This window comes from Montipora capricornis, chromosome 3 (genome assembly GCF_036669925.1).
Source record: "Montipora capricornis isolate CH-2021 chromosome 3, ASM3666992v2, whole genome shotgun sequence".
NCBI lineage: Eukaryota > Metazoa > Cnidaria > Anthozoa > Scleractinia > Acroporidae > Montipora > Montipora capricornis.
Window position 1 is genome coordinate 57,697,189 of NC_090885.1, and position 27,730 is coordinate 57,724,918.

The 27,730-nt window shown below is 39.5% G+C and overlaps 2 protein-coding genes across 2 annotated transcripts; both read left to right on the forward strand.

Moving 5' to 3' along the window:
• The first annotated feature begins 355 nt into the window (after positions 1-355).
• Positions 356-26,995, forward strand: LOC138043472 (uncharacterized). Its single transcript, XM_068889760.1, has 8 exons — positions 356-1,053; positions 3,512-3,606; positions 3,952-4,108; positions 4,614-4,677; positions 5,015-5,292; positions 24,333-24,534; positions 25,506-25,816; positions 25,967-26,995. Exons 1-7 carry the CDS (start codon positions 397-399, stop codon positions 25,664-25,666), a joined length of 1,614 nt encoding a protein of 537 aa, XP_068745861.1. The 5' UTR covers positions 356-396; the 3' UTR covers positions 25,667-25,816; positions 25,967-26,995.
• On the forward strand, positions 14,885-16,194 carry LOC138042522 (zinc finger protein 709-like). Its single transcript, XM_068888439.1, has 2 exons — positions 14,885-15,014; positions 15,491-16,194. Exons 1-2 carry the CDS (start codon positions 14,885-14,887, stop codon positions 16,192-16,194), a joined length of 834 nt encoding a protein of 277 aa, XP_068744540.1.
• Positions 26,996-27,730: the final 735 nt, after the last annotated feature.

Here is a 27,730-nt window from a genome sequence, read left to right on the forward strand (position 1 = left end):
TCATTTTACGCATAAATATAGAAATAATTGGCGTGTAGACTTTCTGAACTGATTAATAACTCGACCAAAACAATAAATACAGATTCTCAAGAACTAATTAAGTGAATATTATGCCAAAGAAAGGAAATAGCATTTTTAAAAGAGGGTAATCTATCTGCACCAACATCTGTCGTTCTTGTTGCGAGCTGCGACCAATCATCATTTCGATAAGGACAAAATGGAACTCAATCAAATTGTTGACGTCACAGGTAAATTAAAGCAAATGTGAAATTTATGCAGCTGTACGTTAACACTATTTCTATCAGTACATAATAAGACCAGCAATCAAACATCATCCCAACGAGGTTCGCGCAAAACTGATACCTTTACATCTGCTGCAGGACGGAACGGCACAAAATGTTGATCAGATCGTCTTGGGTATTTGTCTTCACTGTCACAGCTTTTAGCATTTCGAAGGAAGATCCAATTTCTCGCAATTTTTTAGTGGAGATTCTTGAAAGGAAGATGACAAGCTCAGCTTCTGAGCCTGAGAACAATTCACGTAGTTCCGATCCTTCAGTTACTTTTTCGCATTGCCCAGAAAACCTCTTTGCCTCCTGTATGTTACTTCCCCCATTTGTTACGTGGAATCTGACATCAAGTAAAAATCAGACCCGTGAAGACCACCATGTAACCATTTATCAAATAGACGGCATTTTGCCCTACATTTTGAAACTTGCTCTTAACATATGCTGCGCCGCACACGAAGAAAGCGGAACTGTTGTTAGTTATAAACACGACCCTGTGTATGATAAATCCGAGTTGCACGAAGCCATCATGAAGGATGAAGTTAACCTTATATTTCCTGTACAAAGCGACGATGACAAAGAATACAAAAAGTATTTTCCCTATCTCAAGCTTTTTGAGTCTCCCGGCATTGTTCTTATAATAAGGAGACAAGACCCCATCAGCAGAGGAATTCAAAACTGGAGCGGCGCTGTTCGCAACTGTTGGCCGATCTTTGTGCTAACAGTTTTGCTGTCTATTGTGGCGGGAATATGTGTCTGGGCATTGGTAAGAGATCACGTTTCTTTAATGTGTCAATGAAACAAGTTTCAAACAATCTGTGTTATCGATTACGAACCAATACTTGTCACAAACATGCACGTTTCATCTATGTTCATAGACTATGTTCGGTTATGCAGAGAAGTCGAGTAGAATCCGATACTCGAAAACCGACGTCGCTTAGGTTAAACGTGAGGCTTTGCTGAAGTTTGAAAATTAATTTTTCTAAAATAATCCACTGAGGGTTAGCATTGCTGCCATTTATTCGGCAGTGTCGCAAAAACAGATCTTCACGTTTTGACAATGAATTGTCCTGGCTCCGGTGATCAAGAAACAAACACTTAAAACTGTAGAGTGAGAGTGTCTTTCTCGAGCTTTAAAACACCTTTTTCGTTGCAAATGTTTGCATTTGAATGGTGAGTCAACCACCAGAGCAAACAGATCCGCTTTCTCTTTTTGCATTTTTAAGAAAGATAAAGAAAACAGCGGTAAATGAAAAAGGGAAGCCTATATATACTGACTAAGCGTTGATGGCTAACAAATACTGACTCCCGGCTGGAAGTTTTTACTTGAATTAAGTTTTTCAAGCATATTTAGGACTCGTTATTTTAAAACCTACAAATGAATTGCTTAGTGCGTTTATCTAATATAACGTAGTACATAAATTATTAATCGTTGAAAATCGTCTTTGGAGTGCAATACATTAATTGCGCATTCTTAATTAACATGACAGACATGCGATAGCCTGCGTAGCAAGCGTTTCCGTTCGATAGAAGAGCTTTGAAACGATTTTCCGCAAACTGGCCGCGCAAACTTTCGCGCGGCCAGTTTGCGGAAAACCGTTTCGAAGCTCTTCTGAAGATGAGAAGAATTTTCGACAAGAAATACATAATCTCAAAGAAAGTACTTTGCTTCCTCGTAAGACAAAATGATAGCAAAGAAAAATTTCAGGTGGAAGATTTGTTCATTTTAATATAAACACTCTTTCTAAGAACTTCTAATTTTTGGGCTTCATGAGGCTGAACGCTCTTACTGTTTTGTGATTTTTAGCGTGAAAACTTTATTAACATCTTTTTAAAGTCGTATGGAATACTAAGTTCGTCTTCAAACTGAGTTGTTATTCAGGTATCATGCAACTAAGAAAATCATATTGTTAATATTGAAAGACGCCCCCAAGGATTTAAGTTAACTGTCCTGTTAGACTACAGTCTTTCTTTTACCTTTATTTATACTACTCACAAAAGCAAAGAAAAACAACAAATGAGCAAAATAGAGACTTTCAGCACTGGGTATGTTCTTGATATTTTGGTTAACTTTAGGCTAAACCTTCTTATAAAAAAGAGATTGTATTATCTTGTAGAAATATTTATTTTTCTCTTTTCCATTGTTTGTAGTAATAATGCATTACACATTACACATCTTATTATCTTATTAAAGCCCACGGGGGGGGATGGCTTCCGTTTTTTTCTTCCGTTCGATTTTGTTGAACAGCGATGTTGAAATCATTTGTCCCGTCTTTGCTGGGTGCGCGTGCGCGCTAATCGGTCTCTCAATGACGTATCCACATCCTTATCCATACTAACAACCGCGTTGAAACATGCGTTGAAAGAATCGAAGTTGAATCGATGTTGAATGAGTTTAAAAGCGTTTAATCTTTGCTTCAACAACCATTCAACATTTCTTTTCTTTTCGTGAATTGTTGACATAAAAGGACATGAGAACGATGCTCAATTCATCGCAGGTTAATGTTGAATAATGAAGATGAAGCCGTTTTGACCTCTCTTTTAACATTGCTGGGTATGTGCGTGCGCAGTTATCGGTCTCTCAATGATGTATCCACTTCCGTATCCATAGTAACAACCGCGGCTGCAGCCTGGGACTGAATACAAGTCCGTCGTCAGCTTTGTTGAATCAAAATGTTGTTGATGTGTTGAAACCGTTTGCCTACCCAGCAGTTAACCCAGCAGTTTTACCCACTAAAATCAAATCAAATCAAATCTACGTTGTATCGGCTCTTGCTTAAAACATTTAGTTTCTCAACTTGAAATAACGCCGATCAGATCAAGCAACTGATCCAACGTACACCGACAGGAAAATTGTCCACGGTTGCTTGCTTCAAAACTCCAGCAGTTAACATGGTTCAACCTTGTTCAACATCATTCAACAATTCGAACCGATGTTGAAGCAAATGTTAAAGACAATTTCCCGGCCCTCAAAATATATAGACTCGACCCATGCAAAACAAGATTCATCTTTTTACGTAAATCTCAACCACTGGAATGCAAAAATAAGTTGTATCCAGGGGTATAAAGGTAAAAGAATGTAGCTTAAAGGTATGCTGATGCAGACATGACTCTCCACAAAAGAAGCACTTTCTCGAAGCTATGGACATAATTTCACTTCAAAGTTTATTATTCTAAAGGCTAACAAGTCACCGTGAACTGTTCCTCTTAAATTTTCTGAACAGGAAACCAAGAAAAACACTCAAGAATTTCGAAGCCCGTTTTACTTGGGAATTTTCGATGGTTTCTGGTGGTCTTTTGTAACTATGGCAACTGTTGGGTAAGCATGTCTCCAATCCCCACTCTCAAATTCTTAACTCTACCGTGAGAGGTCTAGGTTAAACAATAAAAAAATATATATTCAGATAAATGATGACGCGGAATGTTTTTGTTTTGAAGACGGCAATCAGTGGAATTGATTTTTAGTTAAATTGACAGCGTCGCTAAGTCGTATTTCGACCTCCCAAACCTGATTGTTTTGAGATCGAATCTTTTCGAGTTCGCAGTTGAGACCAATAAGATATTAGCCGAATATTTAAGGCAGGGGGGATTTGGAGAGAAATATTGTGTAAAAGGTGGCATGTATTCTTTCTCACTGTAGAAATAATTCGTATTGTCATTACAGTTACGGCGACAAGACTCCGAAGTCATTGGTAGCACAGCTGTTCTCTGTAATATGGATAATGATTGGTATTACTCTTTGTTCAATGCTGACTGCCACTCTATCCAGCGCATTTACAAACGTAACCGTGGATTACTATGGAGTCCTTTCTGGGAGGAAGGTATAAATAAAAGAGATCATCCTTAAGCGATACCAGAATTAGCTCTTACTGTGATCTTTCCTTTATTCTACTACCCGACCGTTTTACGCCCACTCTGTCGAGCCTGATAAAAGAAAAACAAAATGGTGGGCGCACGAGAAATGGCAGTGCGAAGTTAATCTGGGAAATCTTGTCATTGGTGACAGGATTATCAACAAACAGTCCCAGCTTCGAGTTCTGTTTTCATACACTTGGGTTGTCTTAAAAAAAAAAAACACTATTTTCCGCAATCCATATCAAACTTTCAGTCTCCTAAATTAACGATAATAGTAAATTCAGGGCAAGTTAGGAATTCACGATAATCGTTAATCCATTTAGGTAGAGAAGGGGTTGTTTAAAACATATATATATATATAGCTGCTAGTGATTTCGTGAGTGAAAATCAATAATTCAAGCTGGGAGGAGCTTTATTAATTAAGGGAAATTACTGAGTTAATGTACTTGAATGCTTTTATTTGATTCGCAGGTCGGGGTCGTAAAAGATAGCATTGCGCTGCAGAAAGCAGTAGAGCTTGGGGCTAACGTAGAAGGTTTGTATTAAGCACCTAAGCTAAAACCTTCCTTACCTTATTTCTTCAAAGAGATTCTGTCATTCCTCTAGAAGTTTAGTTGCTTAGTTTATTATTCATTCTTCAGTAGTCTTCCGATGATCCTTTGTCTATTCACCTCCATTATCATTTTTTCTTATACCATCTAAAATGGCGCAAGACATAAGAACCATCGTTATTCCGAGTAGGAATTTCTGATTAGGTATTGCTATATTGGTTTTATTCTTTTGTTTTATGGACACCAATCATTTCAGACACAGTATATGAAAGACGAGCCACCATATAAGACTTCTTTTCAATCTTTTCCAACTGTCATTAGTCTTTAAAGACCTTGATGAAGTACACAACGCCTTGGTCAACGAATCAGTAGACGGAATGCTGGAGGAGATATTTACAGCAAACGAATATCTCACACTACACGAAAATTCGTCGCTTTCTATGATTCATTTTTATGAAGAGAAGCATGGATATGGAATCGCATTCAAGTCGCATGTTAAAGCTGATTTTGGATCGATCTGGGAGTGCATGTCATTTGTCTCTTCATTCATCGCTGAAGACAAATATGCTTTTCTTAGGGATCACATTCATAGAGCTAAGGTGAGGCAATTCAAGTGTCAAATATGAGTGATATCCCGCCCCTTTTTGATCATGTGATTTCATGCACTTAATTAAGGCAACGTTTTTCCTACATTAAAATCGTGAGTTGTAGTTGTGTACCACCATGCGTTGTTTGTTGTGGCCAAACTCGAAAGTATAAGAATCATAACACGGTGTCAGAAGTGGGATGAATCACCAGCTTATGCCACTAAAGGCGATGACATTTCAAGGAAATGTGGCAGAAAAGTGGTGACGATGGGTTTCAGCACTTTTCGACGTGACAGGAATCGAAAAGAAACCCTCGCGAGTGAAATGCTCGACACTGTTACAATTAACTCTGAAGAGGTAGTTGGAATCTTCCATATTTTCAGGTTTAGCGGCGCAGACGGTAGAAAGATAAATGTTAAGATCAGCAAGTTTGAATAATATTGATCACCGAAGAAGAAAATTACCAACGATAAACACGATGGATTTCAGCACTTTTCGAAATCCCCAAAAATTGCATCGCACGAAGCAGTACATGTTCCTAGTAGGGCCGTTCGGCTTTTTCCGGCCCTGCTCGAGCTAATGCGTACGGCCCTCATACGGGGATTTTCCCAATAGTTTTGCATTGGAAGCGCGCGCGTGGCCGTACGGGCCATATGATAATTAATTTTAACTGATTGCAAAAGTTTTGGAAAATTGGGGAATATTTAACAATTATTGGATGAGGTTGAGCATGTTAGCGATAATTATCAAGGCCAAAGTTTGTGTTATCTGCCGAAGCCGAAGGCTGAGGCGGATAACACAAACTGAGGCCTTGATAATTATCGCTAACATGCGAAAACCGAATTCAATAATTGTTTTATTATGCATATTCCTGAGCTGAGCTCCGCCATGACAAAACTGATCAAACTGCTGGTTAGTGTGTTAGGTGACGTCACTTCTGCATGCATAAAACTATTGTCTGTAGGTATGACATCAATTCTACATATATAAAATCTATTGTTTGTAGGTATGCCGTAAGAGAAACAGAGCAAGCAAGAATTAGCTGCGTGCTTATAGCCAATCAAAATCGAGCTGGTGACACCAATGTATAATAAACACAGTTATTATCGGCAAATACCGATTTTGTAACGTTCGGCATTCTGCAAAATACCCCTGCCGGGTTACAGTAAAAAGGCAGGTACAAAGTCGGACCGGATTAAACGGGGAACCTGGATCAACTCGGGTCTTTCACCTCGGATGGAGCGGAAAACGGTTTTGTAAGCTAAACTATTCGACGTTAGCTTCGATTTCACCAAAGTTAGCTGAAAGATTAGGGCTAGGGTGATTTCTCGAAGCCTTACGTCGATCCAGAGGGAGCGATCCGAGTTAATCCGGTCCGACTTTTGTACCTGCCTGCAGTAAAATTCACGTTGTAGGTTAGGGTTGCAGTTCACAGCGGGTCTAATCTGCAGGTCGCAAGTCGCAGGTCGCGGGTTGCAGGGCATTGTTTCACCAATACAGAAAGTATCCTAAACATTCATAAAAGCTAACCTTAGGCCTAAAAACGTTTGTTTAAATAATAGACCTAATTAGGCCTAAGGTTAGCTTTTAAGAATGTTTAGGATACTTTCTGTATTGGCGAAACAATGACCTGCAACTCGCGACCTGCGACCTGCAAATTAGACCCGCCGTGCAGTTCATTGTTTTACCACACTATGGTAAACAATGACCTGCAACCCTAACCTGCAACAAAGCATTACAAAATGCTAACCTTAGGCTTAAAAATTATCTAAAGCATAGTGCTTAAGCCTAATGTTAGCATTAGTAAAGGTTTGTGTTGTTTCAGTTATGGTGAAACAATGACCTGAAACAAAGGCAACCTCCAGTTTACACCGGCAGGTACAAAACACAGGTCACAGGTCATTGTTTTACCAATACAGAAAGTATGCTAAACATTCATAAAAGCTAACCTTAGGTTTTTGAGCCTAATTAGGCCTAAGGTTAGCATTAATGAATGTCTAGGATACTTTCTGTATTGGTAAAACAATGACCTGTGTTTTGTACCTTCCGCAGTTTACACCCTCCATTCCACTGATATGTTTTCAGCCCGTTTCAGTGAGTGGTGGTGCGATAAGGAAGAGTACTTGTTACAGTTTCACTCTTGAGGTTGACTGATATGGAACCTATTCTTATTTTTACGAATTCAAAAACAACTGTTAGGGTATAGACTCAACTTGAAAATGTTTCTCTAATAAGAAGGGGTTTTTCAAAAACTTTGTGAAAAACTGCCACGGGATTTATTGCATGTATTGTATGTCATTTGTTTAAGTGCTGCTGCATACTGCGACGAAAAAAAATCGTTTCTCGATCTTTTTCAAGTGCATTTTCGTCCCCGTTGTCTGCCGTATTTACGTTTTACGCGGGAAACGGTTTTCTCTTCATGTATGCTTAAGTGAATGTCCTGTAGTTTTACGCTAAGCTTACACGTAATCAAACATTCAGAACGAAATGTCCGCTGAATACCCCAACACTCCGTCCCGGCGTCCCCTGGCGTTTGACGGGAGATTTTCAGGTTCTGCGCATGACACCAGAACTGGTGACATCGTGACAAGGAGCCAGAGAGGCTTGGAGCTGTTGTTTATAGCGAAAGCTCTCTTATAGAAGGTAAGAAAATTTGTTGTGTTCTTATAACGGCATCGTTTGAAGAACGAGGCATATTACGAAGCAACTTCAGTATTCCCCGCCACAGCTAACCGCTATTGTTTCCCCTATGCGGCATCTTTTGAAGAACGAGACTTACTACAATAGAGCTTATTCTTATTAAATGAAATGCAAATAAGTGGCGGGGTATTCTGAAGTTTAGCCCATATTACAATATACGCCATTCACCATTCATATGCACCTAAGTGGCCCGGTCATTCTGCAGTTTAATTAGCTTATTTGTTTACTGCCTTTTAATTAAGTGTGAGAGGGGTTCTTGTGGAAAAACGTTTATTGTTTATTTCTTTAGCTAATAAAATTTTATTTATCAAACAAGCAAATAACATGGAGCCAAATTAGAGAATTTAAGCAGAACAACAGGTATTCAACGAAAACCGTGAAACTCTATTAAATACAGGTAGACTAAGCAGAAAGGATTAGTTCAATGGTTACACTACGATTGAATTTACTTGAAGATCATCTTCAAATATCATCACGTTACTATTGATCTCAAAATTGGAAAGAGCGTACGATAAATATCCGTATCTCACTGTACCTTTTCAGAGTCAAACATATTTAACACCTACATGTACATGTATGAGTATGTTTGTGATATTGTATGACTTTGTTGGGCTGGTTTTTCTCAAGTATTCCTTGAAACCATCTGTTTTGTTGCTGTTTTAAAATTGATGAAATAGTCCATGATTTAAAACATAGACATAGCTGCATAGCTGTAAAATATTAATTTGTAAGGTATGTCAAAACATTTTAATGCTACTCAGGCTATTGACCTGGTGCTAAAATAGCTACTGTATTTTCCCCTTTTTTGCAAAGAATTCATCTGAACAGCGCATAAAATTTAACTGAATGCTATTTGTTTGTGTTGAAGTTGTTTTAAATAGGTTTAAACATGAGTACAAATATCTCACAGTATTTCCGGGGGTGATTCCATTATTCCTCAGCTGCTTGAAAAGTTTTGTTATGCCATTATTTCAGTAAAAAAGAACTCATAATTCCGTTGAAAAAAATCTATTTATTACAGTCGACAAATCCATTATTCCAAAGGAAGTTGTTATTCTGCCCCACAAAATTTCTGTTATAATTCTTATTTCATTATTCCTCTTCACCACCTGAGTATTAATTTTGTACCGGTTTAACCGGTTTTTCACAAACGCCTCTTCCACCATTACTTAAGTGAATTTAAAAAATGGCTGAAAATGCTAATTTTTCCCCAGAAGAAACAATGAATGCTTGCCAAATATTGAGATTTTTGACGAATTAAACTAGGCTAGGTTCGTAGAGGCAAACTGTAACCTAGAGGACAATGAATTGGAGAAAACCGAGACCTAAATACAACGAAAAAGACAAAACTGACCTCATTGCATTGATACGATGGTGAGAGTCTGTGAAAGAAAAAAGGGCCATTGAAGAAACTCTACCAGGGAAACTTTACAATCTTTTATGTAATTTCTTCATCGAAGTGAGTTTTTTTCGACAGGATGTTTTCTTGGAGACCAAGATCATCATTGTTAATATCTTTGGAAACCTCATAATGAAGAATTTTCCCATGTTCTATTTTTGTTTTCCTTCATGTAATGCAAGTATTTGAAATAAAATGCATGGGCTGTGATTTGCTTGACTTGATTGACAGGTTTGACAAGTTTTAGATTTCGACCATTTAACAGCAACCTAACATTAAGCTCGCAAAACCTGGGCAGTCTCTCGCTGAATAGTCACGTAAGATACATGTAGTCTGTCGTGCAAAGAAGCAAGGTAGAAAGTTAAGCTTTACGCTTCTATTTTTTTTCAAACGTCTTATAAGGGTTGTAATAGTTTTCCATTAGCACTGATTTGAATGCAATAGTTTAAGATAAAAGCTATTCCATTTCCTGGATAAAATTAATAGAATTTCTAATATTATTATAGGCTATGTAAAATGTTCTATGTGGCAAGGAAAAAAGTTCAAACAGTGGACTAAAAATTAATTGACGAAGAACAAAATTGTAAAATTACAGTCTCAAAAACATTAAAAAAGACATTGGTGGTTAAAGTTCATATAAGAACATATTGACACGTTGTTAAGCCATTTCATAGGATTGACTTTTCATTCAGTGTTTTTCTCTTCCATCTATGCATCAGTTCGATTCCTTGTAAATAATACTACATGTACAAGTAACGCCATAACACCTACATGTAAAGCCTAGGAACAAAATTATTGTCTTCTATAATACAGTATTTCAACTTTTATGCACAAACATAAACGTGTAGAGGATGGAGAATGTGTTAAAGACTACATATTTGAGCTATGGAATGAAAAATGTTTAGGTGGAAGATCTTTGCAGTTGTGTATGCTTCTTTAGCAGATCTTCAACCTCAAAATAAAGTACTTTATAAACCTCTTTCAGAATGGCGGCCAAATAAAATATTCTTCTGCTTTGATGCTAATAAGCCTTTCTATCCTCGCTAGCAAAAGAACTTTTGTTTCAAAACGAGGGGAAACTCTCGCTAGATCATTTGGCCAGGAACTCTCTGCTACTCATCGACTCTCGAGAGCTCTCAATGAATTTCAATCTTCTCAAACTTTTCATGAGAGCTGGCAAGTGTTTTGTCTGGTTTGGCCTTGCACAAGAGTTTAAGTGAGAGTTTTGTGGTCAGCAGTGGGCTCAGATAAAAAAGGAAAAAATGTGGCGACAGATTCGGGGACCATGGACAACACCAAAGCTGAATATACCGGCTGGCTAGTCAACATATTTACGGCAGGAAGGGTTTTCCCCAAGGTGGTTTCCAGGCTCTCTCTTTTGTTTGCATGTGACACTCACGACAAACTCTCGTCAACTCTCGCTCTCCTTTGGCCATCTCATGATCACTGTCATCAACTCGAGCTCTCAAGAGTCTAAGCTCTTATCAGCTCTTGCTTATTGGCCAGGGCTTAATTTTTACAATGTAATTTGCTCCTTAAAGGGTGGACGGGAATCCCAGGGTTTTGATGAATTCAGTTTCTCAAGAACATCATTTATACAATGCAACTGTCAAAGCAACAATACTGGTACCTCTTAGATGTATTCACTCTTGAAATGTGTTTCACCATTGCCCTTCCTCTGACAGTCTAATACTTGTCTAATACTTGTCTAATACTTGTCTAATACTTGTCTAATACTTGTCTAATACTTGTCTAATACCTCAATTTTTATGACAAAGTGATGACAGGTAACATTTTTTCTCTCTACACTTTGCTTTGAGGCCTCTTTGTTCGACTGTGGCATACAACTGTACATATGAATTGAAACTAGAAGTACTATCAATGTGATCATAGAGATTCTACAGTGTAGTCATTCTGCACAGCAACTCTTAAAATTAATAATTAACATAAACTCTTGCCATCAGAAACTATTACATTAATGAGACAATGCCTAAACAATTACATTTTGCCAGGATGTTGTAGAAGAGTGTTCAGTTCTTCATCAGTCAGGCATCAGGCGATTTAGCTGTGGCTCTTGCAATTGTAGATGACTTTTGAATGTCAGAAACTGCTGTAACAATCTAAAAGATAGGAAAAAAGAAAAAAAGAAAAAAAGATAGTTTTAATTTCATTGCACTCTCTATTGAACAGATAATTAGTCGAGGAGAGGCTGTGGGCTTTTCAAAAGTTACAATACCCAATTGACCTTATAGAAAATACCATCAAAAATTTCCAAAAATCTCTTAAAAACAATGCTTCTACCACCACTTGTGGTGTTCAAGATAGCTCGACCAGAATAGTGTTGCCAGTTATCGACCAAAAATCTGCTGATTCTGTTAAACGCCAACTTTGCCATCTCAATAAGAAATTAACTGCGGACTTGCAACCAGTCTTCACTAGCCAAAAACTGGAAAATGTTCTCAAGATCCAAGAACAAAAACCACCTTTAGTCAACCACCACTTTGTTGTATATTATTATAAATGTGGTTCGTGCGATGCGGACTATGTTGCTTACACTGCGCGCCACCTTCACCAGCGTAAAAAAGAACATCAATATTCTGCGATTTGCAAACATCGATGGGAAGAACATGGTTTACAAAACAAAATCCCAAATCAATGCTTCACAATTCTGAAAAAATGCAAAACAAAGTTTGACTGTCGCATATATGAAATGATGTTCACTTAACACACAAACTGACTTGGTTAAAGCAAAACTATTTACGTGATCTTCATTGATCCATATAGTAGAACAATCGCGACTGTCACTTAACTGTCACTGAACCATTTCTTGATTTAAGTTATTCAACAATTTTTGTACTTATATGCGGCTTATAATTTATTCTTTCACTTGACAATGACATCTCGACGATTTCGAAACGTTGTGCTAACCTTTTAGCGTTTATCTTTTTGATTAATATAGTTTCAAAGTCTACGTTTAATAATAATAATAATAATAATAATAATGATAAAATGATTTGGTTATGTAACAAACTACAGCTCAGCAATGTTGCTGAAGATTTTTATTATTATTATGGATTCAGCACCGGCTTTTCCAAAAGTTGGATTCAGGTTATGTTCTTAAAGGCCAGGCAACAACAAGTTGGCTAAGGAAACCCAAGTTTTATCATGGCTTTCATTGCTCCAGAACCTTTCTCGGAATTCTTGCTGTGCCAAGGAGAGCGGTTTTCGGAATTTGCTTTCAAGCCTTTTTGGAACTGTTCACAGTGCCCCAAATACTACTGGAAGCACCTGGGTTCGGGCACTCCACATTTTCTGAATATCTCTTCCCAGATCCTGGTATTTCTCTAGCTTTTCCTCTTGCTTGGCCTTTACAGCTGTGTCTTATGGCACTGCTATGTCTATTACTTGGCATGTCTGTTCTTGCTTGTTAATAACGACCAAGTCGAGTCTCCTTGCACTAATTTGGTGGTCAGTCTGGATGTTATAATCCCATAGCAGTTTGTAGTCGTTGTTCCCAAGGACAGTTTCTGGTTGATGTTCAAACCGTTTGTCTACAATAACTCGACTAAAGCCGCACTTCCCCAGAAAGTCCCAGTGTACCACCCCTGCAACATTATCGTGCCTCCTTTTATACTCTTGCTGTGCCAGTTTGGCGCACCCACTCACTATATGGCTCACTGTCTCCTTTGCCTGGCGGTACATTCTGCACAGGTCATTCTCCTGAGTCTTGTCGATGTTGGCTTTGATGAAGTTTTCTTCTTATTGCCTGGTCTTGGGCAGCAGTGATTAGGACTTCTGTTTCTCGTTTAAGGCCCTCACTTTGCAAACATGCCCAGGTATTATTATTATTATTATTATTATTATTATTACCGATGTATCCTGTTGTTAGTAACACGCAAGGTAACTTTATCACAGGCGGCCGCGCAAATCGATGTCACTTTCGATTTCCGATTTACTTGTGCAGCTAAAAAAACAATAGAAAATTTAGACGTAGCAAGAATCTCCCAAAATGTATTCGCGGCACAAAATTTATGTTGTTTTCATGTCGCAACTTTTGTTGCTTGTGGCAATTTTTTTTTAATTCTCGATCGACATTTCCTAAAAACGTCATTGTGCTCTTCCTTAAAACTGTGTTTATTAATATTTGTTTACTTTTGCATCAATAGTTGTTTTGCATAAAGCACGCCTGCAAAATCTGTACCATGCTTAGTTCGCATTTTTGAGCGTTAAAATATAATTTTTGGTCCAATGTTTTCGACAGCAAGTCGTATATTTTGAGGTTGTCCATCCAGATACTAACTCCGCTGGATAAACTTGAATGAACGTCTGCCGTGGAAACTGTCAGACGCTCAGAGTACACGCTTAAACTTGCTGTAAAAAAAGAAGTTGAACTTCATATCATCCTCGAAGCCAATGATTCTCCATTGCCATTTATTCCTTCAACCTTTCTGGGCTTAGTATTCTACATATTTCATCCTGGAAAACAAAACGCAGCTGAGTTGACAGTTATGGAAGAAAGCACTATGTTAAGTTACTGCACTACCACACGTACGCATTTGCGTACCTATTTTTGTGTGCATGCTGTAGAGACTTCGGCCTGGGGAATGATGATTTGGTGGTTGCACTTCCCTTTGATGAGAAGGAAAAGAGGACAAAAGAACTGCAATAGCAGGAAACCAAACACGTGCCCCATGAAAGACAGGCAGGCAGGCATGTTGTCAATTTCCGCGGCAATATAAAATTGACGATATAGATATTGATAAGCACAATGTTGATTTTTTGACAGAGCTCTTTTCAGTAAAAGCGTGAGATATTAAGATAAGACGAAGCTCTTTCCAACCTCTAGTAATTTCATTGGATCCCTTTAGGGTGCAAGGGCCCATTGTTTCTTTTGTATCGTTCTTTGTGTCCATTGTTTTTGTTTTTTTTTTAACCAATCCCGAGAGCCCTTGTAGTAGCTGCGTACTGACCCGAGACGTTAGGTTTTAATTATATTTTGTATTAAGCCAAAGTTGCCATGAAATGACACACAGCGGACAAAATTCAAAAAGAAAAAAAAAGGGAAGGGGGAGTGAGTGAGGAGAAAAACACAGGTCCAATACTCCGACATAATGAGATTCGTGATACGTCACAATAGACATCGCAAAGTGTCACAAAGTGTCCCGCTCTTTATGTCTCACAAAATTGTTACGATTTTTTAAGGATAAGGCCTAGGGTTAGGGGACACTTTGTCATGTCTATTGTGATGTACCGTGAATCATATTTTGTCGGAGTATTTGACAACCCACAGGAGAAAAGGCAATAATTGAGTTAAAATGTGACCATGACATGACCTTGACTTGACTTTAAGTTAGCTGTTGATGGGACGTTATTTATAGAAATGAGTTCTTCTTTCTTTTATATTTTAGTGCTAAGTGGGAGAAGAATTCGGAAATGCTGGCTACAGCATAAAACAGAAAAAATAGAAAAAAGCTACCTCAGCAATGAACGAAGTCCCTTGAGAATATGAGAGTCCATGCTGGCGAGAAAGCTTATGGATGCCAACAATGTGGCAAGTGTTTTAGCCAAGCTGGACATTTGAAGACACATGAAAGAGTCCACACTGGGGAAAAGCCTTATGAGTGCAAGCAGTGTGGCAAGTGCTTTATCGTAGCAGGATATTTGAGGACACATGAAAGAGTCCATACTGGAGAGAAGCCTCATGAATGAAACAATGTGCTAAGCGTTTTAGCCAAGCTGGACATTTGAAGACACATGAAGGAGTGCATACTGCAGAAAGGCCTTATGTGTGCAAGCAGTGTGGCAAGTGTTTTAGCGTAGCAGGATATTTGAGGACATATGAAAGAACCCATACTGGAGAGACGCGTTATAGGTGCAATCAATGTGGCAAGTGTTTTAGCCAGGCCGCATATTTGAGAAGACATGAAAGAGTCCATACTGGAAAAAGACCCTATCAATGCAAACATTGTGGAAAGGGTTTTGGCGTAGCCGGAAATTTAAGAACACATGAAAGAGTCCATACTAGGGAGAAGCCTTATGAATGCAAATAATGTGGTAAGCGTTTTAGCCAAGCTGGACATTTGAAGACACATGAAGGAGTGCATACTGCAGAAAGGCCTTACGAGTGCAAGCAGTGTGGCAAGTGCTTTAGTATTGCAGGATATTTGAAGACACATGAAAGAACCCATACTGGAGAAAGGCCCTATCAATGCAAACATTGTGGAAAGCGTTTTGGCCTAGCAGAAGATTTAAGAACACATGAAAGAGTCCATACTGGAGAAAAGCCCTATGAATGCAAACATTGTGGAAAGCGTTTTGGCCTAGCAGGAAACTTAAGAACACATGAAAGAGTCCATACTGGAGAAAGGCCCTATCAATGCAAACATTGTGGAAAGCGTTTTGGCCTAGCAGGAGATTTAAGAACACATGAAAGAGTCCATACTGGAGAAAAGCCCTATGAATGCAAACATTGTGGAAAGCGTTTTGGCCTAGCAGGAAATTTAAGAACACATGAAAGAGTCCGTACTGGAGAAAGGCCCTATCAATGCAAACATTGTGGAAAGCGTTTTGGCCTAGCACAAGATTTAAGAACACATGAAAGAGTCCATACTGGAGAAAGGCCCTATCAATGCAAACATTGTGGAAAGCGTTTTGGCCTAGCACAAGATTTAAGAACACATGAAAGAGTCCATACTGGAGAAAAGCCCTATGAATGCAAACATTGTGGAAAGCGTTTTGGCCTAGCAAGAAATTTAAGAACACATGAAAGAGTCCATACTGGAGAAAGGCCCTATCAATGCAAACATTGTGGATAGCGTTTTGGCGTAGCAGGAAATTTAAGAACACATGAAAGAGTCCGTACTGGAGAAAGGCCCTATCAATGCAAACATTGTGGCAAGTGCTTTAGCCAAGCAGAACATTTGAGAAAACACGGAAGAGTCCATACTATAGAGAAGCGTTATAAACGTAAGCAAATAGGAAAGGTTTTTGGCAACAGAAATAGTGTCAGTAAACGTGAAAAAGCACAAGAACGTTCTGCAATTACGACTGAATTTGAAGAAGGGTTTCATCGCTTCTGCACTGTGGAAGAACACAATTTGAACCAGGGTGTAAACCACAGCTGTTGGATCTGCCAGGAGGAGTTAAGTAGCGAAGAGCTCCTTCTTACACACTACCGAGAACATATGACGTACGAGGAGCCCTCAACTTGAGCTAGTTTGATGGCCATTTTTCGACTTACTTTGTATTATAATGGTTACAACTTATTCGCAGTGTTTCTTCCTTTCTAGTATAAATTTTAAAGATCTACCGGGCGCACATTGTCAGCTTTCGTTGAACATTGCTTCCTTGTCATGTAAGATCACCTGTTTGGGGCTGCGCTGAAAATTGTATCGCTTTGTGCATCTAAACACAGTGTATTTTAAACTATCGTCAGTGGCCTTTTATATGAAGTTAAAATAATCTTGAAACAATTCCCCTTGAAAGCAACGACTTTTTTCCGGCCTAAACCACCGGGAGCTCAAAATTGTCCCCAGAAACGCTCGGTTGCATGGTAACCAATTCACTTGGTTAATATGGGAAATCGAAAATGACGAAAATAATATCGGCTAGTCTTATCCTCAAGCGAAGAAAAGAAAATTTCCTCCATAAACTAGAAGATTCATGAAGTTGTTCCGAGGGAACTGTCTCTTGCCAGTGAGCTGTACGTTTTCTGAACCCGAGACCGTCAATGTTTCACGAAAGGAAGTACATGGCGAACTATCAACGACTTTGGGGCCACTAAGGATACATCTTTCTTGAGTCGTACCAAACTCGCCGAAACAGCCATTTCCCGTAAATACATGTTAACCCCCAACTTGCTGCCTATCGAAGTCTTCTCGTAGGAAAATTAGCAGCTTTTAATACGTACCAATACATACTTGAGGGACCACTCCCCATAGGGGTCCCCATAGGGGTTTGAAGGTCAAGTGCACACTTCCTCCGTATGAGGAAGTGAACTTTGAGGATTTTGAAATCCCAAATAAACCATAGACCTGAATGTTAACTGACATCATCCCCTTGTTGTTGGTGCTCATCAAAGGAAGGGAAAGGATTCTAAAGGAATTGTTCTTGAAGCAGAAATTTCGTCACGTCAGTTTAACAACAACTAAAGCCTTCAACTAGCACGTTGTGAACTTCGCGACAACAGTCTGGCATTGAGGATCCTGGACTCGTAAATAAAACCGTGTCCTAAAGTGATATCAATTTTCAATTTTCAACTGGGCGTGCCTAGTACGCGAGAATAACTCTCGTGCGCTCAAAAATTGCCGTGTGGGTCTTTCTATAAGCAACCAGCGTCGAGATAAGTTTTTACCACAATTGCTTGTAATCTCGCAATCTGATTGGCTAATTTGCCGTTGCCGATGAGAGTCTAGACAACGCTGTACGCGTCATGCTCGCGTCATTTTGTCACGCAGTGTAATAACCAATCAGGAACGCTCATTTTGGAAAATAAACCAATCATATTGCGAGAAAGTTATAGCTAACGTTTGCTCTTTCTTTGAGTCATGGTTTTGGTCACGCTCTGGAATAAAAACTTTCTTTGGCGTTGAATATTGTGGTAAAAAACAAATCGAAAGTGGTTCAGAGTTGTCTGTACTCTTATCGACAACGATATTCGTCATCACAGTGGTCAAAATTTGTTGTGGACTCACACTTTCGATTTGTTAAATATAAAAGATTTTCTTATTAAATTAAAAGTTGGTCACTTGGCCAACTTGGTCGGTTGTGGCCGAGTGACAATAATTATAAGAAAGCTTTTATCAAAAAATACCCTGCCAGCCGAACGAGCAGTTCTCACGAATCTTACAAATAAAAAAAAGTTATATATATAAAAAGAAATCTATATATTTACAGCAGTTGAGTGTATTCATTTATAATGTTCGTTTGATAAAAGAAAAATACTAGAAATGGTTTGAAAAAAGAAAACAGTAAATAAAGAACATTCGTCTTTGTGTATAGTGTCTTGTAGAATACATTAAATTCAGAATACGGGTACAATTAGGATAAACAAAGTAAATATACAGTTTAATTAATAGCTGAATATAAATATCGCCTTATTGCTATCTATTAGTAACAAGCAGTTCTCTGCTCCTCTGGTTTTTGGATACCTTGATTTAGCATATATATATGGTAATCTGCAGAGATGGATTCCGGTTTCCGGGTGAGGTTCTCATTGCAATCACTGTTTTAATTGACCTAGAGAGCAAAAGTAGTTTGAGCTTTCTGCCATTCCTATTCGCTCTCGATGGTGTCAAACTAAGAAATTGGACACCATACACCAGCATTCACATTCTTTGAGGATATTTTTTTCCTTGTATATCTGCTCTGTTCTATGACACATTTGTTAGTCTAAATATTGAGAAAAGTGTTTACATTAAATCAAGTTGAAAGCAACAACATTCTCTCGTCGACCGAGTGCAGCAATCTAAAGACCTCCTCTGAATCTCAAGCCGCTGGCCAAAATGAGCGGTCTTTCATTGCAAATACATCGGACAACTGAAACGGTAACCAGTTGAGCTACACATACGTTTTTGTGTGAAAAGGGAACTTTTTCTCTGTTGTCGAATCGTTTTCACCTGTTCACACGAATGCGCTAAAACAATTCGACATCACCAATGCCGCTAAAGGGGCATGCGTATTCCTCAGTAAAACGAGCCTGCAAGACAGAAATTCGCGCTATTTTTGACTCGTTTAGTTTGTGTTTGCGAAACAAATTGAAAGAACTTGTGCAAGGAAATGCGTTAAAGATGTCGCAGGCAGGCCAAAAACCTGGTAGATGTAAAGGTAAGAGCAAGGCTGACTCGAGTTGCTCCTTAAAGTTACAATAGAATATAAAGTAACCAAGAGCTCTGAAAATGTCGACTGCGGATCATGCCAGACAAATTTTGCGCCATTTTGCATTTCAAACAGACGACGCAGGCTGGAGCCAATAATGCGATGTCATCGTTTTCGAAAAGTGCCGTTTTCACTGTCCACACGAAAACACGAAAAGGGCGTTTTAAAAAATGTGGACGGGGACAATGGCAATGAGTTTTCCCCATGAGACGGAGGGAAAGTTTCATGTAACATACAACTCCAGCTACTTCCCGCGAGCTTGCGATAGATGGAGGAAGAGTTGCTTGATTCTTTGATTCCGGGTGTCATTAGAAGCAATGAAGTTAAGAAACGCCTCTTGACAGAAAATGATTTAAATTTGGAGCAAGCGGTTGAAATGTACAGGTAAACAGCTCAACAACATTGCTGTGGATGAGGATGTCCGTGAAGTGCACACGGTAAAAGACGACAGTAGAAAGCCTTCAGGAAAGGTTATCGGGGCGAAAGCAAGATGTCGACATACGCAGAAATAGCAGTTACCAACAAGTTACATTTGAATGTGAAATTGGACACTGGCGGTCGGAGCAATGTTTTTCCAGGTCAGGTCTTTTGCAAAATTGAAGTAAAAAACACCCGACTTGTGTCGTATACTTGCCACAAGATACCAGTAATGGGTAAAGCCACCCTCCAGGTGAATCTGAGAGGGAAGTTTTACCCAGGGCTTGTCAAATGTCATAATCAAATTACTGAACAACGAGCCACACCTACAATTGTCCTTCAAACGTCAGTGCAGTTGATAACCAAGCAGATGAAGATCTGCCTGATATCCAACCAAGCTAAGGTGTCAGTGAAATCATCAAGAAGCAGGGAGAACTATTCCATGGCATTGGATGCTTAGAAGGCACCTATAGCACTAAGATTGAAGCTCCACGGCAATAAAATGAAGATCACAAACGACAAATGATTAATTTCCCTATACTAAAACTTGTATTGCCCATGACCTGACGGCAAATGGATTGAAACCATGAAATCCCAGCACGATTTGTGCGGTGCAACAAATGCCATCCTCAACGGACAACGGACATTGTTCAGATTTTTTGGATTCGTGAATTACACGAGAAAGTTCTCACCAAACTTAGCGGACCTACAGCCCAGGCATTGAGAGAGCTACTGCACAAGGGAGTAGAATGGCACTGGTCTGAAAGACAGATGAAAGCATTTCAAGCCATTAAAGGAAAGCTGTCAAAGAATTATGCTACACTTCAGTACCATGATGTTAACAAACATCGCTTAGAAGAGATGCATAGTCAAACACACAACAGCAGGAGTCCATTAATGATTAATGGGCTCCTGACAACAGCCACCAAGGCAACCTAAATTGTCAAAGAAGAGCAAGAGAAGTTTCATCGAGTTTCAGTTTTTTGGCCAGGAATAAATGTGCAAATAACGGACATTGTATACAAGTGCATTACTTCGCAGGCAAGATAACCACTCAAGAGTCATGAACTATACATGTGAGGCCATGGTAGAAGATCGTTGTCGATCTCTTTGAACTCGAGAGACAAAATTATGTGGTTATAGTCGACTACTACTCGAAGTTATTCGAATGATCACTCTTGCCAAACAGTAAGAGCAAGACACTGACCAACCACTGAGATCATCGTCAGTGACTATGGCGCCGATTTAGACACCCATAAGTTTAATGTAAGTGCTTTGTTTATAGGGAAAGTGTACTTAGCTATCAAGCTAATTCACAGACACTCATCTGTCTTTCACATCTGAAAGAAATGTGATTAAGGACGTTCGCGCCCATTGCTACTGCACATTTTTTCGCGCATGTCACGCACACGTCATGCATCGCAGACCACGAAGGTAAACACGATGCTAAAGGCGCAAATATTTTTCACAAGAATGGAACATGAAAGCATGTGGCATCATGGGATAGCTGTGGGCCCAGGTCTTCTCGGAAATGTCACGCAATGGTGTGACAGTGCGAATAGACAATTGTTTTGAGAACTTCGCAGCTTTCCGTAGATCACTTCCTTTCCTGATTTTGTCCATTTTAACAAAAAACAAAAAAAAATCTGTACGTGAGAAGTTACAAATATTTCGCTTTTTATGCTCTCGTGTGACCAAAGTTTACTTTCTTAGACTAATATGTATCGTTTTTCAAGGTCTATTTCACCTCAGAAAAAGACATCAGCTGCAAACGTATGTTTAGTTTTATTAGTTATGTTGAATTGAGTACGATTACCTGATCTCAATTTCACTAATGTAGCTTTTTTTTATTGCTGACAGTTGTAAGCTAAGATCGTCTCAAAATAACGCAATCTTCTAAAAGTGCACCTCATGATCTCGAAAACGAGCAATTACCAATTGACCACGCTGCCTCAAGTTTGCAAAATGTTTCGATAGCCAAGAATTTTCTAAAGAAAATTGATGGAAAGGATTTTCACCTTGTCTTGCATGACTACCGTAATACTCTCATCGACCAAATTGACCTATTACTCGCACAGATGCTAATGGAGCTCCTCACAAGAACCCGACTGCCAACCACTCCACTTGTTTCGAGAGCATTAAACAAGGACTAGCCTGCCGTGGAAGAATTCAGGAACAGTTAACTTAAATCTTCACGTACATCATTCCGTAGTCTCAGAGAAAGTTCGTTCTAAGTGTCGAACTATTCGATCACCTGTTTGGCTTAGAAGACTTGTCTTCTCTTGTTAAAGACTATGTTACCCCTTAGAGGACACACTCTTTAGTAAAAGACTTTGAACGCATGAACTTTATTTGACACATTTGTAGCTTGATGATAGGTTGAGATTCCTTAAAAAGGTCTTTTTTGAGAATTTGTTTCTTGAAAAGAAGGGTGATGTTGAAATACATAATTTCCCGCCCTTTCTGATTACGTGATTTCATGCACGTAAGGCCACGTTTTGTTGTGGTCAAATTCTAAAGTATTAGGCTCCCTCCACACGTATCCGTATATTTTTTAATCCGTAACTTTTTCTTTCCGGATACGCTTTTCGTCCACACGTATACGGCGAATTCGAATTCGCTGGCGAATCCGCAACTTTTTGAATCGCTCTCTAGAGAGGATATTTCCGCTATGAACCCAGAACAGTGTGCACGCTAAATCCGGATATTTTTTTATTCCGGATTACGTAAAAAGATCGAGCCCAGTTAATTACCGTAAAATCAATTCTCAAGATGGCTACTGAGGGCTTCATGGCGCATGCTCTGTTACCTTCGTTTCCTTGAGGAGTCCTGAGTACTAAAGTGAATCGGGATATGTTTCGGATACGAGTGGACGAGCAAAGGCGTTTTGAATACGCTACGTGTGGATGGGAATGTTTTTGAACCCGGAAAAAAAAAGTTGCGGATTCAAAAATATCCAGATACGTATAGACGGGGCCTTAGAATCATAAAAGTGTTGTTCAAGTTTCTACATTAGCCAATCACTAAAAGTCAGTCGACAACTGCACCTATCAGAATTCATTCAAAATGCAGGCAGTCGGTGGCTACGCGTGTGGAAACTTCTGAAAGTAAAATAAGTTTTTGGCCAATCGCGAAAGCAACTTATGCATGAGTAACCTCGCAACTGATCTCTCGACCCTCCGACACTTCTTCGTTATGAACCTGAACCAAGTAAAGACAGGATCACTTTATTCCGTCTGGTGGACAGGGCTAAAGTGAGAAGAGCTATGATGACAAAAACAGATCTGATGCGACTGGTGGATGCAAATCTAACCCCACCAGGAGAGCCCCAAGGCCAGACATGTGCCCAGCGGGATATACGATGATGATGATGATGATGATGATGATGATGATGATGAATTGTTTAGTTTAATCAGAGTGCGATTGCTGTTCCTGATATCCCTAAAATAGCCGGATTGAGTTTGAATCAGTTTTTATCATAGCAGGGCTGGCACAGGAGTGAAAGCGTTTGCTTTCTACCACTGTGACTCGGGATCGATTGCCTAACTTGGCCCTGGCTTGCCTGCGTAACAAGCGTTTCAGTGGATTTTCGATGTTTTGGTCCGCGAAAAATGGATCGACACAAAACAAGAGATGCGGGAAGGGCCAAAACTTCGAAAATTTCCCAATACTAATCGTAGGTCTTTGTAACGGCTTTTTCACAGATCAAGATATTTTTTAAACGAGTTGAAAAGTACGATTTGACTTGCGCTAGTGACCATTCTTAATCCCATGGGTAAAACCCATTGGTTTTATCAAACGTGTTGATAAGGTCGAATTACCACGGTGAACGACTTGGAAAGCTTACAATTCGAGCGTTAACCCTTCCTGTTTCACTCCCCGACCGACGCAACACCACAGTTTTTTTAGAAACTAGAAATTTATTAGCTGGAAGGATCTAGTTTTGCTGGAAATAAATCTAAAAATAGCCGTCGGTTTGTGAAAACATCGTTCCACAAATAGTAACAATAAAGTTGTACGCTCCTAGTCATGGGCTCCTGTGTTAACCCAATTAATAAGGCCCTTGTGCGCATGCCCGACTATATAAGCAGTTGACCTTTGTACAGTGAGTTATCATCTTATAAGCATGCTCAAATGTAAGCTACTGAAGCTAATATTCGTTGCGGACTCTTAATTTTTTCCCTGAGTACGAATTAGGCGGTCTTAAATACGGAGCGGCTTATGGTATTACGCGGTTATGAACCAGGAGCTCATCAAGTGGAGCCTTTATCTCCCATACTTGGTAAAGGAGTCAACCCTTTCCAGAGTAGATTTATTTATAGAACTCCTCTCTTGGGAGCTTTAGCACGTCCACTGTTGCAAATGCCAATCTCCCTTGGGAGCTTTAGCATGCCCACTGTTGTAAATGCCAATCTCCCTTGGGAGATTCAGCACTCTCACTTCTGTAAAAGCCAATCAAATGAAATACGATACTTCGCGGGGAAAAACCTGTTCCTAATCGGGAAAGGGTTAACTCAAGGACTTATTGGAGATACAGGCTCCCCTTGACGAGTTCCTGGATGGGCTTAATAACGACCAGCTCTATCTAATTGTGATTTTTTTCTTGGAAAGTTTCAATGGCTTTTCTTAAACAATCTCTTACATTTTAACCCCAATGCAGAGGTTCAAGACAACAAAGGACGCATCGGGATTGAAAGCCGGTGAAGAAATTGACTCGCAAAATTGGCCAGTTTTTGCTGGAACCGTAATTTGCTTCTGCGGAATCGCTCTATTGTTCCTCACAGTTAACGTGGCGCTGAAGTGGTTTCGGGGACGATGCGTAAAGGGAAAAGAGGAAGATACTGAAGAAGGTCGAGAGCCAGGTAAGTCAGTTGCTAGACCAAGGAACTCATCGCCGGGACCTCGGATTCTAGTTGCCCGGATATGTTTGTCTGTTTGTTGTCATGATTTGAGCAGGTTGAAGTTTTGGCAGCTGTTGTGGATCTGCTATACTCACCTTCCCATACGCTCACCAAGGACAGCCACAACACCAGCACATATCACATGTGCTGGATTCCGTTTGTGTGAAAAGCTTGCAGTTAAATATGTTGAGTATTATAGACTTTCTCCAATCTTGGACTTAATAGACCAATTTCGATATATTAAATTCAGTCCTAAACAAAAGACATAATCTCAAGGCTCTGGGGAATGAACTCGTACAAATCCTTATATTTTTTGCCCGGAACCTCGAGTTGATGCCTTTTGCTTAGGACAGAATTTTAATATATCGAAATTAGCCTACTAGTGCAGTTTACACTCAGCATTTCGAGTCCACTGAAGTGAATCATATCTGGTTACGAATTTTGTACCTTTGTTGGAAACCGGCGACAAATACTCACCTTCCTTGGGAGTTTTTGTTCCGTTTTCCGAGAGTAACATTTACAAGAAAATCCTGTTTATATAGCTTAGATTGCCCTAGTTTGTTTTCGGATTCCCTTGCTTTCTAAGAAGCCTTTCATCAGTAAACGAGGCAGTCAAAATTTGTTTGGCACTTTCGGAGTATGTGAAAATGGCTTTATTTGAGGAGTCTGTTGTCCTAGCTCATGGGCTTCCGAAAAGTGTTTTCCAATCGCCGATTTTCTATGTTCAACAATACGTTGGTGAAGTTGTCGAGATATGTATCCCAAATTTTCTACATGAGATCGCGCAGCCGGGCCACATGAAAATGAATACACCACACATTGTTGATTTACGATGGGTGGGTCAATTTCTTTCTGCTCGGATTCATCAATCAAAATTATAGTATTAAATTGAATAAATGAAGAAATGAATGACTAACTCATCATATTTTCAGGGCAAATCTCAGGCCAAACTTCACAATGGTCACAATATGAAAAACACTTGGAATTTTCTGTAACAGGATTGATCAGTGAGCCATTCAACATGTGGCATGAGCAGAAACACCAGGATGACGCAGTGTATACCAGGACTGACATTGACTATCTGAATCGATAAAGACTCAAAGCATAAAGTTACTTTGATGCCTGCGTTGTAAGTAAGCACACTTTGAGAGAGCAAGTAGCAGTAGTTGAGCGACAGCCTGGAAAGCGGCGGAAGGGAGACAAGTCCACATATGTTCCCACTCATGCGGAGATTCTCCATCAGGCCCTAGTTGTTCAAACAATGGATAGCGCTATCCGCCGGATAAATCACTATCCACTGGATAACTCAATTGGTTTTGCTAGTGTTTATCCACTGGATAGTGACATTTATCCGGTGAATAGCGCTATCCATCGTTTGAATAACTGGGGCCAGTTCGATCACAGGCAGACAACCCTAAGAATGCGAGAGCGCGCGACGTCACGTCAATTTTGAGCCACAGTTGTAACGGCTGATTCCTCTGATCGAGGAAAATGTTCCATAAAAACTCCAAATCGCGATGTTTCTTTTCGAAAATTCACTTTATGGACGTACAGCCAGATAAATCAAATAAAGTTCACTCACCCAGGCTAGCTCAGCTTTTTGCCCTCACCATATGATCGGGACAGGAGTGATGGATCATTGGAATTTGATCAAAATCAAATTAACCAATCAAAAAGCTCAGATTTCCCCCAAGAGAGACAAAATTATTAATCTGTGCTTTTTGATTTGTTAATTTGATTTTGATCAAATTCCAGTCATCCATCACTCCTGTCCCGATCATATGGTGATGGCAAAAACCTGAGCGAAGCTTGAAAATCGAACAGGATTTTGAGATGGCAGAGCCGTGTAAATGCGATAATTTTTGGCACGATGCTAGCAAAATTATCGACTTTTTACGTGCCCAAGGCTGCGAAGCGAGAGACCTTTGGAAGTGGGAGAAATTCGGCTACACTCTAGAGGTACTCGGCCGGGAGCGGTCTTGGAAGCTGCACGCCTTGTCTATTTTATATTGTATGTGACGACGCGTCGGATCTGAAGGGGAAATCAAAGCGTCTCAAAAACCCATCAAATCACTCAGGACAACGCAGAAAATAGTTGGTGAGTGAACTTTATTTATCTGGCTGTCCATAAAATTAATTTTCGAAAAGAAACATCGCGATTTGAAGCTTTATGGAATATTTTCCTCGACCAGTTGAATCGGCCGTTACAACTGTCTCAAAATAAGGTGACGTCTAGCGCCCTCGCATTCTTAGGGTTGTCTGCCTGTGGTTTGATCGAGAGCGGCTTTTGCGTATAGGTGAACGATATTTCTCCCCATTTATGTACTCAACCATTCTTGCTTAACGTTATATTCTAGGCAGCTAGTGCTCTTGAAAAATAAATTGAATTGTAATAAGGCAAAAAGATAAAAAGCAAATAAACTGTTCGTTGTTGTTGAATTGAGGAGGGGAAATCAGTTTGTTGATGCAGTAACTCGGCGATTTTGCTTACTTTAGGGTGCAGGGATGGCGCAGTGGTGAGAGCACTCGCCTCCCACCAACGGGGCACGGGTTCGATTCCAGACTCGGTGTCATATGCGGGTTGAGTTTGTTCGTTCTCTTCTCTGTACCGACGTGTTTTTCTCCGGGTCCTCCGGTTTTCCCCTCTCCTCAAAAACAAGTATTTAACTTGATTTGCGTCTATTGTTAATTACAGCTTACAGTGTCCCCAATTAGTGCTCAGCGCTAGAACGACTGGACACTCTAAATAATTAAAGTTCCATTTTTTCCTTTATCCACGAATCATGATAATATCTTCTGATTGGTTTAGTGAGCATCATTCTGTGTGTTCATGTTTTATTTTGAAGACGTCAAGCATGTCCAATATACTTCAGATGTTGTGCATAGATGAAGATTCATGGAGGGTGCGCGATCTTCTCAATGTTCGAAAAAGCGACGTTAAAATAGAAAAGAATATGATTAGTACATAAAAAAGGGGATTAATTCTGCAATACAACAATGCAATATTAGTTGAAATAGATGAATGATAATAGTGATAGAATGTTATGATACAATTTAAGGATCAGTGCATTTACAAGCATGATATTGGTAAACAGCTTAATGTTTTTAGCCTGCGAACAGGCTCCCAGCGAGGACGAAAAAAATTCGGCAAGTGAAG